This window comes from Protopterus annectens, chromosome 8.part0, assembly GCF_019279795.1.
Source record: "Protopterus annectens isolate FY-2018-M chromosome 8.part0, PAN1.0, whole genome shotgun sequence".
NCBI classification, from domain to species: domain Eukaryota; kingdom Metazoa; phylum Chordata; order Ceratodontiformes; family Protopteridae; genus Protopterus; species Protopterus annectens.
The window spans coordinates 1,708,396,251-1,708,412,101 of NC_056741.1; the positions used below are offsets into that span (position 1 = coordinate 1,708,396,251).

At 39.6% G+C, this 15,851-nt stretch overlaps 1 protein-coding gene across 4 annotated transcripts in view; it reads right to left on the reverse strand.

The window, feature by feature from the left end:
• LOC122809611 (solute carrier family 66 member 2-like) overlaps positions 1-15,851 on the reverse strand; it is a 1,674,862-nt gene that overhangs the window by 396,018 nt on the left and 1,262,993 nt on the right. Inside the window, exon 5 of one of the 4 annotated variants that reach the window (XM_044081240.1) lies at positions 1,479-1,548. The exons of the other annotated variants lie outside the window; for them this stretch is intronic. Within the exon in view, the coding sequence (XP_043937175.1) occupies positions 1,518-1,548 (31 nt within the window). The 3' untranslated portion in view covers positions 1,479-1,517. The remainder of the gene's footprint in view (positions 1-1,478; positions 1,549-15,851) is intronic. 4 annotated transcript variants of the gene reach the window in all.

The following is a 15,851-nucleotide window of genomic DNA, read 5'->3' on the forward strand; positions in this document are numbered from 1 at the left end:
GGCCTTTTAATCAAAACATTTATGAGACTATTGACATAGGAAGAGTGCTACTTAAATTGCAAATATGAGCAGGTTTTAATCATGTATGTAGCAAGGACTGCACTGTAGTAGACACAAGTTAACATTTTCAAAACTGTAGGGGCATTACAGTATCTTAGTTTCTTGTCAGGATTATAGAGGATTTAGTATTTTTCAATTCATATCTAGCATTTTTCAGTTAGGCATATTTTTGTTCATTGCCTGCTGTTTTCTTCTGTGCTTCGCTGCGTATTGTAAGTTTTAACATTATGCTTTTCCTCATTTTGCATTAGATAACAGTGGTGTCACATAATTCCAATGAGAATAATGTGGAATTTGCAAAGCATCGGTATTCTTGTGCCTTGTTTTATTAGATTAAAGGGGAGCTCTAAGGTGAGTGGTAATATTTAATGCTGAAGGATTTGGTTATAACATCAACCTGATGCACAGTAAGGCTCAATTAAAAAAAAAAACATTTTAGCAGACTTGACTTTAATCAAAAATGAAATATTCACCCAAGGAGCAAGCACCATAGACACATGTGACTTAGTAAATTTGACTGCCAGCTAAGACTCACCAATGTTTCCACTGACTTAAAAGCAGTTCATAAACAGCAGTGGTGCTCTATGCCTTCTTAATTCCCAAGTGCAAGAAACAAATCAAGTCATACACAAGTACATAATACTGCTTCCTCAAGTACATAAAAATCATTTCAACAGTAGTGAAATAAACAATTCATTCATGCAAACCCAGACAGACAGAGAAATACACAAACCAAACCAAACTGAATTTCAAATAAATGTTTTCAAAGAAAATGTAATAATTGGGAAGAGTATCCAAACAGTGCTTTCTCTTTTTCTGCAAAGCCACTGTCTCTTAGAACATTTAGCTTAAAAAACTTTGTTACAGTTTGTAGAGAATAAGCAAACATGAGCAAATATCCCACACATTCAGTCTGACTTAAGCAAAATAAAAAGGAGAAATTTGCATGAAAGGGTAACTGACATTATACAGCTACATTTGCGCATTAAGGCAAAGGAATGTTCATATACTGCAAAGATATTACTATTCTCAAAATGTTTACTTGCTTTAGTTTTTTTACATTGCTTTCTAGTTTCCATGTCTAACTCTGCCACAATATTCTAATGCTTGCTGGGCAAATTAACTTTCATGAATATGCCACATAGAAGATTATGATTGGCTCGCTTATTATTTGTCAAGACATGGATGCCAAGAAATTCAACTCAGGAGTGAAGTTCAAGAGTTGAATCTTGACATCTATGTTGAGAACACATCATTTTGGGGTTATGATCAGTGATACAATCATAATTCTTTGTAATGCATAGAACTATATCTGCTTCATGCACTACTTTTTACAGGAAAGTGTTTTGCTGGCTTTCAAAGCCGAACAGACACAGTCAGAAAGACAGTGTAATGCTGCACATCACATTTACACTTACCTTTCATGTCTCTCCCCCGTTCGTATTTTCAAAGAGTGTTCAGATTATTGCTTCATATTTTTGTTTCTTCCTAATAACAACATGCATCCAGGTTTCAGAGTTTGCATCCTTCAGAAAATATATATACAAACATAAATCTTATTATTCTAGCAAGTTTTTAAGTTGATTACATGAACTGAGGGACACATTACCATAATGGAGAGCAGGCAAAAACAAATTTTTATTCTGCTACTGTCCTTTGCTAGTCAGCACAGGCAGATTTTACTGCCTTGAGTGGGACCTGACCATAACAACTTTCTCTGTGGGCGTACAATATTTGATCTGATGTTGTCAAACTTCATTCCATCCTTGGCAGATGGGCATGGTTCTGATGTCAAAACCGACTCACACATTGCTACAGCTCATGCCAGCCAAAAAACTGTCGAGCTTTACCTCTACCCAGAATCCCTCTCTTTCAGTTACCTTAGATATCATTTGCTGCTTTCAGAAATGGTCATTTCTAGCTATTACTCTCAAGCACTACTAGATTTAGGTAACATTGTTGTCCTTTCTTTGCATTTCCTCTTTATATTTTTCTGTCTTACTTCTTTTTACACTTCTAATATTCTAATATTTCTAATATTACTTCTAATATTCTATTATCGATACCTTTCTCTTTTTTTACACTATCATTGTCGATAAGATTGTGTCCTTTATCTTAAATATAAAAATAAGTATAAAATATTATCTCTTCAGCTATCACCGTCCCTTGTGAAGTGAGACTTCCTTAACAATTTCTCTATAACAGTTTTTTACTGCTTGTAATGGCTCAGAAGGGTAAAGGCCCCTCTGGCTTCAAAAAATGCCAGAAGTATGGCCATAAAATTCCTCAGTCAGATTTTCATGCACAATGTGTATATTGCCTTGGTGCTCATCATTTACAGGAAGATTGTAGTATTTGTCAAGCCTTTAGCCACTGTGCTCTAGTGGAAAGGCAAAACAAACTAATTTTAAAAGGACTTTTGCCATCAGCTTTTGGAGAAGCCTTGACCACTGCTGATAAAGCTAAAACAAATATCTCATCTTCCTCCTCTACTTCTTCAACTGACAAAGTTAAAACACATTTCATCAGTTCAGACCTCCCTGTTGGTTCCGAAAGCCATAAAATTGAAGAGCTCTGTTCCAGCTGTTTCCTTGGAACTGAAAGCCTCTGTTTCTGAGTCATTGGTACTGACAACTTCAGTTTTGGCACCAACTTTAATTGCGAGCCCTTTGATGTTGAAGGCCTCGGCACAAGATTTGGCTTCTGTTCCATTGATTATGACTGTTTGACGTAGAACATCTTACCTCCCTTCAACTGATCCTTTTGCTGGGGAATTACCAGAAGTGTTTTTGCAGAGACCTAAGTATAGTTCAACTTCATCCATCTGCTCCACCAAAAGCCTCATGGAACTGGATGTGTAAAGGCTGGTGAATAAGATTTTCTGGGCTAGAGGGCTTTCGGGCCCAACTTTGGTACCAATTCCTTCTGGTCTTGGTACCAAAACATAATCCTTCACCCCACGGATGACTCCTCCTCTACCCTCTTTGGAGCTCTTAAAGTCTTCTGTTCTGGTTCTCCCAGCACTGATGGTGTCACCTCCAGAGTTGCTCAATTCTACAGAGCCGACAATTACCCTGAACACTTCGTTTATCTCGGAACCGGAGAACTCCCAGAGCCGTAGCTGCCCTGTCAATTCCAGTGAGCAAGTCTTGACTCCAGGCCTTTCGGAGCTGTCCCTGTTCCTTGGAGCTTCAGCTTTAGTCAGTTCAGGTCTGGCTTCAGCCTCAAGTCTTGGTTTTTTGGAGCGAGGAGTGACCCCGGTCCTGAGGCAGTCCTTCTCAGTTCTGGGCTCCCTTCCCTCTTCAGGGGGACCAGCCTGTGAAGCGATGCAGATGGCCTTTTCTCTAGCACAGATTCAGCTGGTGCCTATCCCATCAGAACCAGTCCCACCCCTGTTCTACTATTCCACCTGCCTTTCCACAGGAACAATGTATTTATTTATTTATTTTATTTTATTTTATTTTCCATTTGTTGACTGGGAAAGTCTGACTGGATACATGTCCATTTTCAACAGAGGCCCAGGGAGAAAAGCTCCAAAGGTAGTTACAAGAATAAGCACAACAAAAATATACAATTAAAATTTACAAGCTCAGTAGAGACATTTGAGTTATAGTTCTAAACCAATAAATACAAAAATCCCAAAGCAGAGGAGAAAAGCGAACCAGTCCAACAGTAACTCACTGACAGTTTTATTCAAAATAAAAAGACAAAACACATGTAAAATCAAGCGCTTTCGCCTGGATAAATACCAGGCTTTTTCAAGATGAACTTGCACTTAAAAAGTCACAAATTTATATACTGCAAGTAATGAAATCACATGATCAAATGTGCTAACAGCTTAATTGGCAGGCAAATAAATTGTTAAACCAATGCAAGCAGAACAACTAAGCCATGCTTATAAGTGAATTGTAAGCAATGTCATAATAAAGACACTTCTATAAAGCAGCAAGATGTTAAAAAACATTAAACAACATTAACAAACATTAAAAAACATTAGTACATCATCAATCAATCCTAAAAAACTTTTGTTAGAATGAATAAATAATACCTGTAAAACCACAATGTGTGTGTTCAGTACAGTGTGTTATGCAAAAAATGCCTGCAAAAAGTGGTAAAATGTATCGATTAATAAATAAATAAAACTATCTGTTGTGTAAAATAGACTCAGCCATAAAAGCTGTAGTTTTGTAATTTATAATTTGGCCCTTCTTAATTTTAGGACACTTATAATGCTGACACTATCATTCAGGCCTGAGGGTTTAGTGGCATTCAATTTGAGTTGCCACAACAGCTCCTTATACTCAAGCCGAGCCTCCCAGTCCCCTCCTCTACTATCCTGCAGTACTTGTTCTAAAATGTTCTTTATTTGCCTACCAATTAAGCTGTTAACACATTTGATCATGTGATTTCATTACTTGCAGTATATAAATTTGTGACTTTTTAAGTGCAAGTTCATCTTGAAAAAGCCTGGTATTTATCCAGGCGAAAGCGCTTGATTTTACATGTGTTTCGTCTTTTTATTTTGAATAAAACTGTCAGTGAGTTACTGTTGGACTGGTTCGCTTTTCTCCTCTGCTTTGGGATTTTTGTATACATTTGAGTTATACAGTCAAAGACTTAAGATATAGCACACTTAAACAACGGTTGCTGAAGCCTCAGGTGCCACAGCCACAGCTGCTGTCATCCTCTGATACCTACCCAGAATATCTCCCTGTGGAGGTCTCACACAAAAAGAAGTGCAGTAGGAAGCACTTGGATTCCCCCCAGGAATCAGTAACCGAATATACAGATTTCAATGAAGGAGATGAGTCCCCATGGTCAACTCCTGAAGATGTCACTAAAGGAGACATCTTAGAAATTCTGAAGCAGAGAGGGTGGCTGGAAGTCCCAAAACCCTTCCTCTAAGGAGTCTGTCTACCTGAAGGCATTTGGCACCAAGCCATTTACCTCTTGGGTGACTCTGCCTGCTGATGAACTCATTCTGTTGATTTCACAATGGGCATGGAAGGCCCCCTGACACCATCAAGTCCACCCCCAACAGACTAGACAAAATACTTTCCACACCCAAAGATAAACAAATTTGGGCCAAGGATCTGGCAGTTGATGCTATGATCACACTGGCCACCACTAAAAAGGAACTGGCTGAAGAGAGTTTCTCTGTCCATCCAGGGAGTCCCAGGCTATGGACAGATTCGGGAAGTGGGTCTATGCTTCAACGACCTTTGCTACTTGGCATATTTCACTAGACTCCAACAAAATCTGATCAAGGAATTATCAGACACCCTGGCAGGAGCTGTAGCTGAGGGAGTCCAAGTCAAAATGGCTTCCCAGTTAGCCACCCTATGGTCTGGGTCTAATTCATCCTTCAGGCTGATAGCACATACAGCCAAAGGGGCATCTAGAACAGCAGGTACAGGAGTAGCCACTAGGAAACATAGCTGGACGCACCTTTGTGATTGTGCGGAATCATTCAAGTCTTCTTTTATCAATGCTACTTTTTAACGGAACATCCTTATTTGGCCCCAAAGTGAAAGACACCTGGTCCAGGAGTCTTACGACCATTTCTGCTGTTGGTGTATGTTTTTCCACCCCCTCAAAGGTCCTTTTCCAGGTACCAGAGAAGTGGTGGTAAAATGTGGTTTAAAAGAATCCCAAGGGCCTTTCCAGGATACACATGGAGGTAGTTCCCCCAGGGACACACAAGGGGAACCAGCATGGAAGACACTGCTCTCTTGGCAGAGGTGGTCTGCAAAATCAGGGCTTCAGGGATTCTTTCCCCAGCAGGCCCTTTCAGCACTTTTGAAAAGAGGCCCAACTGTCATCCTCTGGAGGCAGTCGGGGGATGCTTATCCTTGCACCTACATGCCTGGTGAGACATAACAACAGATGCCTGGGTGCAACAGATCATGTCCAGATGTTATACTATTCACTTTTCCCAACTTCCCCCATTTCAGAAGAAAATCTTCAATGTTCCACCCAATCAGAGGGATGCAGCAATACAAGAAATCCAAAAACTGCTGAACAAAAGTGTCAGCCAACAAGTCCCACCAGACCAAAAATGATCCAGAACTTACTCAAGATTCTTTTTAGTGCCAAAGAAGACAGGAGACTGAAGACCAATTTTGTTTCTCAGTGTACTGAACAAATCAGTTTGACAAATGAAGTTCTGGATGGTCAGGGTACAGTCTATTCTTCTGTTTCTGAAGAAAGATGACTGGATGTGCTCAATAGACCTTCAGGATGAATGTTACCACATAAATATGGACAAATGCTCCAGAAAGTTCATCTGCTGCTGACTAGGAACCAGTCATTACCAATTCAGAGTTCTATCCTTTGGACTCACCACAGCCCCCAGGGTGTTCACCAAATGCACAGCAGTAGTAGCAACTCACTTGAGACTATAAGGATTCCATGTATTTCACTATCTGGACAACTGGCTCATAACCGCTACAACTAAGCATCAGCCAGGGACTACATCCTCAGCACTTGTCAGTTGCTCAGCTGGGGATAACCCAAACACAAAACTTAAAGTTCATAGGGCAGTACTGGATACTCAAACAATGACAGCATCTCTTCCCCCAGATCATGGCCAGGAAATTGTAGTTCAGGTTCAAAGGTTAATCCTCAGGAACAAAGTTCCAGCACATTTAGTGTTGCAAGCACTGGGATCCATGGCAGCTTCTATAATTCTGGTGCCACTAGCCAGGTTTCATATGAGAATTCTTCAATGGCTACTAGCTTTACAGTGGTCCATACTTCATCACCCATTGTCACAACAGGTCCTGATCACCAAACGTTGCAAGACAGATCTTCTTTGGTGGATGCATTCACATCAACTTCTTCATGGTCGTCCCTTTGTCTTTCCGGAGCCCACAGCCATAGTGACCATGGAAGCCTCCCAGATGGGGTGGGGGGCATTATCTGGACAAGACGGTCCAGGGCACTTGGTCCCCTATAGAAGCCAACCTGCGCATCAATGTTCTGGAGATAACAGTGGTGCTTCTCACATTGCAGGCCTTTCAGACAGCTCTTCCTCAAGGGACTATTGCAATGCAAACAGACGACATGCCAGTACGACGAACAGGGAGGAACCAAGTCTTACCCCCTTTGTCAAGAAGCACTCAAAGTGTGACAGTGGTGATTTCTTCCAACTGCTTTCTAATAGCAACGCACATACCGGGGAACTCCAGCTTGATTATGGACAAGCTGAGCACATGTATCCCTCAGCCTCATGAGTGCCCTCTCAATCTGAAAGTAGCAAAAACGATTTTCCATCTTTGGGGTCAACCTTGATGCGATCTTCTCATATCCCCCCTAAACAACAAATGCAGCAACTACTTAATCCTAATTCCTCCTCAAGGAGAGTTACCAAGAGATGCTCTTCTCCATGATTGCCCCCCCCCCCCCAGTCTCCTATATGCCTTTCCACCTATAACCCTAATTTCAAAATTTTTACAGAAAGCACACAGGTTATATTTTCACTACGCCACACCCCTACTTTTACCAACACCAATCAAATAAATTCTCCTTATTGCCACTCCCCTCCATAATTATTCAATTACCTCTCCTAACAAAGTGTAATACCCCACCCCACCCTTACAGCTTCTAATACCTCCCTGCTATTTATACAAACCCTTATCTATCTTCCCATCTTTTACCTACATCATGGCCAATATTACCTACCTAACTCAACTAAAATGTTTAGCCTTTATATTACTCCTAACTCCTCTAGTAACTATCTACACATTAACCTCTTATGAACAACCACTCCACCCAAACCTTCTACTGCCTTTTAAGCTCACTTCCACACCACTACTACCTATTCCTCTTTATAGCTTTAACACCACAACTACTCCCTGCTACCTCCATGCCAAATATCACAGGCTAACCCACATAAAATACAGTACTCACCTTGCAAGGAAAACACTTTGTTTTTACTTCCTTAACATTAACAACCCCACATATAGAATACTCCACTTAGCCCTACTAGATGGAGACATTCATCCTAATCCTGGCCCACACAATATTCCTGACACTATACAAATTTCCTCCAACATTACTCCTCCACACACACCTAATAAGCCTCCAAACTCCCTTTCCATAGCACATCTTAACATTCGTAGCATTAACAATAAAACCACCCATCTTCATGCCCTTTTAGAATTCTACAACTTTGATTTCCTATGTCTATCCGAAACATGGCTAAAACCATCCATTAATGACAATGAACTTATCCCACCTGCCTACAGTATCCTGAGAAGGGATCATATTAACAAAAAGGGAGGTGGTGTAGCAGTCCTCTTTAAAAATAATCTACATGTCACCATATCTAACATAAATCTACCTACATTTAATAACTCAGAAATCCTAGTCACTAAACTTCAAATCAACAAATTCAAATCCATTAACATCGCTTGTATTTACCTTCCCCCTGGTAATAACATTAATACCCTTGAAAACATTTTTAACTGGATATCTATCAATCTTTCCCAAGAAACCTTAATACTTGGCGACTTTAACATCGATTGGAAATCCTGTAGTACCCCTCAGCCCACCACCCACATTAATCTTCATGGCTTCTCCCAAGTTATAACCTCCCCCACAAGAATTGATAAAAGTAACAATAAAGAAAGTATACTAGATTGGATTCTTACAAACTCCCCACATCTTACATACAAGGCAGAAACCCTCCCTGATAATCTAAGTGATCACTTACTCACTTATATCATCAGACACAAAATTAACTTACCTAACCCAACTACATATCGTACAATCAGGACTACAAAATCATTCAACCCAGAACTTTTCCAGCTAGAACTTAAACACTGTGACTGGTCACCACTAAAAACACTTCCCCTAGATGAAGCAGTTGACTACTTTAATACCTCATTCTTATCCATCCTTAACCAACATGCCCCAGTACGCTCTATTAGAAGTAACACTAAACCTGCCCCATGGCTCACCACAGACACTAGACAAAAAATTCTCCTCAGAAACAAATCGTGGTCAAAATGGCACACTACCAGGAATCCAACAGACCACCTAACCTTCAGACAACTTAGGAATACCACTAAAAAAGCTATCCTGCTAGATAAAAAACTTTTACATCCAACTACAAAAACTAACCAAAGAAATCCACAAAAGTTTTGGTCCAGCATCAACAAACTCCTACACCCAGGCCAATCTATAACACCTACCCCTTTAGGCTCTAACCAAGAAAACCCAACACAAACTGCTAATGCCTTTAATTCTTTCTTTACAGACACCATTCTAACTCTAGCTAAACAACTATCTCCTACTTCCCCCAATCTAACCACCTCTTCCACTTCCCCTATTCCATTACTTCAGCTAAAACCAGTTCCTACATCCTTTATTTGCTCCCTACTAGAAAAATTGAAACCTACCACCCCCTCTGCTGACCATCTACCTGCTGAGTACCTGCAAAAAGGTGCCAAAGCCATAGCCCTCCCCATTTCCATACTCATAAACAGAACTATATCCGAAGGAAATATCCCATCTATCTGGAAAATCTCACACATCATCCCCCTTCATAAAGGTGGTAACTCTATCGACATCTCAAACTATAGACCAATAGCCTTACTCTCCACTAGCAAAAATAATGGAAAAATGTGTCCATAAGCAAGTACTCACCCATCTAATTGATAATAACTTACTTGCCAATTGTCAACATGGATTTAGACCTAACCACAGCACCACCACAGCCCTCCTCTCCTTCACAGACTGTATAAATTATAACCGTAATAACAATACCCTTTCTTCCTCTGTCTTCATTGATTTATCTAAGGCTTTTGATATGGTTAATCACCAGCTCCTTATTGAAATACTTAAAACTCTTTCTCTTGATTCTCTAGCACTACAATGGTTTAAATCCTACTTAGACAATAGACAACAAGCAGTACTATGGGAAGGTAACCTATCCTCTCTCCTCCCTATTTCCCTTGGTGTCCCCCAAGGCTCCATCTTAGGCCCACTGTTATTTTCCATTTTCATTAATGACCTCCACCTAGCAATCCCACATACCACCTGCATTCAGTATGCAGATGATTCCACTATTATTTGCTCAGCAAATAACCCTGCCGAGCTACAATCTCCTACACAAAATGCATTTAACACAGTGGAACAATGGTTTTTAAACCGTTGCCTTTTACTTAACCCAAAAAAAACAAACTCTTACTTTTTACTCCTACTCGTAGAACTCCCCCTCTTCACTTTACTCTTACATCCAACAATGGGACTCTCATATCTCCTGACATAACCACCAAACTTCTTGGAATTACTATAGACAATAATCTAAACTTTGACACTCATACTAACATCACTATAAAAACAGTAAATAAGAAACTGGGATCCCTTTACAGAATCAAACCCTTCCTCACTCCTTCAACCAAAATCGCTATAGCTAGAACTCATTTAATCACTACCTTACTCTATGCCTCACCCATATACACCAATCTCTCAAAACATAATCTAAACAAACTTGCTACTGCCTATCACTCCATTGCTAGATTTGCCACAGGTTCTCCTTTTCATACTCATCATTGCAACAACCTTAAACAACTTGGATGGCTTGAATTTCAAAACCAGATACTATCTCAACAACTCACTATTATACATAAGAGCTTGTACTACCCCACCTATACACCTATACTGACTACCCTCATCACCCCTTATAACAATCTCAAGAACCTACGCTCCTCAAATAAGCCACTTATTACTATTAACAAATCCAAGAACTCAGCTGGAGATTCTCTGTTCTCTAACTCCGTAGGCAAACACTGGAACAAACTTCCCTCTGAACTCCTAGCTCTAACCTCCACAAGACTCTTTAAACTAAGAATAAAACAATTTCTCAGTTCTCACTGGCTTTGCCCTTGTACTAACCCTGACTAAATATCTTCTCTGCTCCTAGCAAGAATATATTCCACCACTCTACATACTCTTGCTGCCTCTTAGATACCTTTATGTCACTATATCATATGATACATTTCTAAAATTTATTAACAGTATATACTTTCTGTTATCCTGCTTCCAAATGAAAACTACTAATTTGTTCCTATTCCTATTGCAATGCATATCACCTCAGCATAACCTTGGTATCCTTGTAATGTCAACTGAACCTAATCAGTATGTCTGTATTCTGCTTAATTATTATTATAGTTCTTTTAATTTTAAACAATTTATTACAGTCATATATTGCGTATGTAAATGGCTGTAACTGTTTAGAGCTATTTTACTACTGTTATTCTGCTTTGAACTTATTATTTTTTACTGTAAAAAGTTTGCTGTGCTGGAGCTTTTCTCCCTGGGCCTCTACTGAAAATGGATCTTATTCCAGTTAGACTAGCCCGGTTAACAAATGTAAAATAAAATAAATAAATAAATTATAGAGTACAGTGATCCTCATTGCTCCCTTTTGACCTCGACAGATTTGGTTCCCCTTTCTTTGACCTCAACTAACTTGACAGCCCTTGATTCTTCACCCATTGCCAGATCTCCTGTCACGTCTGGATGGTCTTGTTCACCCAAACATTTTGAACCTCAAGCTAACTGCATGATTCCTCCAGTTCCATTAACTGCCAGGCATCCAAATATTTCCTCCCCAGTATGCCACATTCTTTTATTGGCCCATAGGCCTTTCACTAGAAAGCTGTACACCAGTAACTGGAAGAGATTCACTTTTTGGGTCCTTAAAAAACAAATAGATCCTTTTACAGCTTCCATAGATCATGTGCTGGACTTTTTACCCTTGCTGTTTAATGCTGGAGCTTCTCCTTCCACTATCAAAGTACAACTGGCTGCTATTTCTAATTTTCATAATGGCTTGGATGAACATTTCTTAGCCTCTCATAGCTTTTGAAAATCGTTTCTAAGAGGCACTCTTCTGCTAAAGCCTCCACTCAAGGACACAACACCTCCTTGGTACTTGAACCAAGTTCTTCAGGCAGTGAGACTGTCTCCCTTTGAACTCTCTATGGATTGTGAACTAACGTTTTTATCCTGAAAGACACTCTTTTTGCTAGCCATTTTCTCTGCCAGAAGGATTTCAGAGATTCAGGGTTTATCATCCGAACCTGTTTACACTGTTTTCCACAAGGACAGGGTATCCTTGCATACTAACCTTTCCTTCTTACCCAAGACTGTATCACAGACAAACATGAACCAGACCATTGATTTACCAGTTTTCTTCCCTAACCTCTCTAATAAAGAAGACAGCACATTGCACCTTTTACACTTCCATAGACAATTATAGGTCTATCTTCGTAGGACCAAAGACATAAGACAATCCAGTAAATTCTTTATTTCTTTCTCTAGTGCAAAGTTGGGCAAAGTAGTCACCAAAATTACCCTTTCCAAGTGGCTGAAAGACTGCATTTCATTCACTTACGATAAGAATAATTTAACCTTGACCAAACCAGTCAAAGCACATTCTACAAGGTCTAGAGCCACTTCAACTGTTTTCCAATCCAGAGCTTCAATGGATGACATATGTGCTGCAGCTACCCAAGCTACTCACCATACCTTTATTACTAATTACAAATTGGACCTGGTCTCTATGAGACAATCATCCTTCTGCTCGACGGTGCTCAGGAATGTCTTTCCATGATTCCACCCAACAATTTAGGTAGCTGGGGACTCTGTCCCATCTATCAAGGATGGAATGAAGTTTGACAACATCAGATAAAGAAGTTATGTGCTTACCATAATATTCCATCAGTGCTGTGAAATCTTCATTCATCCTTGAATCTGCCCCCCCCCCATCCCCAGAACTAAAGGTTTTTTTTTTTTTTTTTTGGTGGAGCGGATCTAAGTGACCTCATACTATTGTTGGGTTAAGCACAGTAGATAAGGCTTCCTCCTGATCTACACTTCAAGTATCTGCATATATTTGTATCTCTATCTTCTCTTTCCAGCTTTTCCTGGTTAGGGGTCGCCACCGCAGATCATCTGTCCACTCATGATTGGCAGTGGAGTTTTACAGTGTCGAGGTGCCAGCCCGGTGCCCAACCTTCCACAGAAGACACGCACTCACATGCACTCACACCTAGGGCCAATTTAGAGTTTCCAATCCACCTATAGCATGTCTTTGGGATGTGGAAGGAAACTGGAGCACCCGGAGGAAACCCACACGACCACAGGGAGGACATGAAAACTACGCACAGAAGGCACCCCAGCCGAGGATCGAACCTGAGAACATTTTGCTGTGAGGCAGCGACGCTAACGTCTGCACCACCAAGGCCACCCATTTGTATCTCTATCTATTGATTGATATATATATATATATATATATATATATATATATATATATATATATATATATATATATATATATATATATATATATATATATCGAACAAAGGCTCCAAGTCAAATAATCTTTACGCGTTTCGTCCACCTTTATTACCTGTGAACTTCTTCAGAAAATAAAATACTCATAGTACAACAAGTTTAAATAATACCAATACATCCACTCATGACCTACATAGACCAATCAAATGTGTCTAACTTTCAATGTGTAATTAAAGCCACATGTACACATATTAAAGTTAGTAACAAATTATTGTTTCTTTGTTTAACACTTAAAATATTTTTTCTCATGTTAAATATAAAACAAATTTAAATACTTTGTCATAAGAATCAGTATTTCAGGAATCAGTTTCACAAACCAATACTTACATTTTGACAGTTTGCACCCCACCTTTATGAAGCGTGGGGTTGTGAAGGGGCAGTTTATTAGGTTGAGTCGGCTGACTACTTGTGAAGACATTTTTTTGAAAGAAACAAACAAATTAAGGTGTTTCTTTGTAGATAGGGGTTATAAAGAACTATGGCTCAACAGTATAATACAAGAAGTTTTGTCCTTGAGAGGAAACAAGGCTATTCCTCTCGTGGACGAAACGCGTAAAGATTATTTGACTTGGAGCCTTTGTCATTTTACAGTGGTAGTGTTTGTGGTCGAGTTCTAAAGTTTTAAAGTCTGCATTGTGTTTGAAGTTATTTGTACTTCCATTGGCATGGCAGGGGTCGAACAAAGTCAGAAAGTTTTATTAGACTTAAGTACTTATTCGTTTCCGGAGTCGGGGATGAGTCTCGGCGATTTTATTGCATCTACTATTAAAGAGATGGTGTCCGAGACGATGGCCCGGCAGATGGAAGCAAGAGTGTGCAATACAAATACAAGTCCCGTGAGTCTTCACTTTAACCCACGTCGTGATGAGGAAGTTCATGTTTCCAATAACACAGTGGATTTAGGGTCCACGTCACCAAACAAGGTTTGCGTACGAACGTCAGCACCAGAAGGGAACGTTGATAGCGTCAACCATGGTAGTGGTCGAAATGCGAGTGGAAAAATGAATGCAGCTTCAGGTGCTGTTTCTTGTCTGCAAGAAAATGTTAGCGAGCAGATTTTCCAATCGATAGAGAATCCTTTTTTCAGTACGGTACAAGTGAACAACCACGATAAAGTAAGTGGAAGCACTGATGGTGATTCTCTTAGCGAAATTGTAACTCTTAAAAATGACATTCGTGAATTAGAGAAAGTATGTTTGAAATGTGTTTCGCTACAATTAGAAGTGTTCTATCTGGAGGAGAACATCAGACTAAAGTGTGTTCCTTTTGGACTAAGAACTTTTAAGTTTCCCAATTTCGTTTCCTATGGAGACTTATTATACACCCAGTTAGTGAACCTGTTTAATGATACTGGTTTAGCGTTTATGAACGCTTTGATTCAACATTATAGACTCGAACTATTAGCATTTAAAGAGAAAGCTATGGCTTTGGACACTAAGATAAGAGTGTCCAAATCATTTAAAGACAACATTACCTTATATTCCAGTATTAATGCTAAAATTGACAGGTACAGAGCATCTATAGTCGAAAGAAAACGGAAAAAAACTGAATAGGGACCAAATGGCTTATAGAAACAACACAGCTTACCCTTTGAAGCATTCAAAGGGTAAGAACAAAGGAGTGTTTTCAGGCACCATTTCAGGTATGCCTGAAATGCTGACACAAGAGACTGACAGGTTAACAACGACAACAACACTAATAGATCAGTCATTGATTCTATTCCAACCGCTGCTGGTTTTTGCGGTGGTAATGACAATAACACCAGAAGTGTCTCTACAGTTCCAGCTAGCACTTCTTATTCTCAGGTTGTTTCTACTAACAGTAAAGCTGGTACATCAGAGCTGTGGGCAAAAGCAACGGAGAAAGTAAGATCTCCAATGCTTTTTTTTTAGTGTTTCGCTATGTTAAATGAGTTTAACATAGCGAGACAGTTTTAAAATAAGCAACGGACATCTCCGTTGCTTATTTTAAAACTGTCTCGCTATGTTAAACTCATTTAACATAGCGAACACTAAAAAAGCAACGGAGATCTTGCTTTCTCCGTTGCTAAAAGCTGTCTGCGCTATGTTAAATGGGTTTAACATAGCGAGACAGCTAAAATAAGCAACGGAGATCTCCGTTGCTTATTTTAAAGCTGTCTCGCATGTTAAACCCATTTAACATAGCGAACAGTGTTTTAAACCGAGTTATACTAATGGAAAAAAGTCCGGGCGACCGGACCTTTTTCCATTAGTATAACTCGATTTACAACGTGCACGCTGGCCAATCAGCGTGCACGTTTTGGGGGGATCATGGTATAATCTATAATAATTCCCTTCAAAGGGAAAACATTTTTTTATGGGAGTATACATTTATCCAACAGTTAACATGGATTTGGTCTAAATTGCAGGTTTGAATGTAAATTTAAGGATGGCACAGGGAGA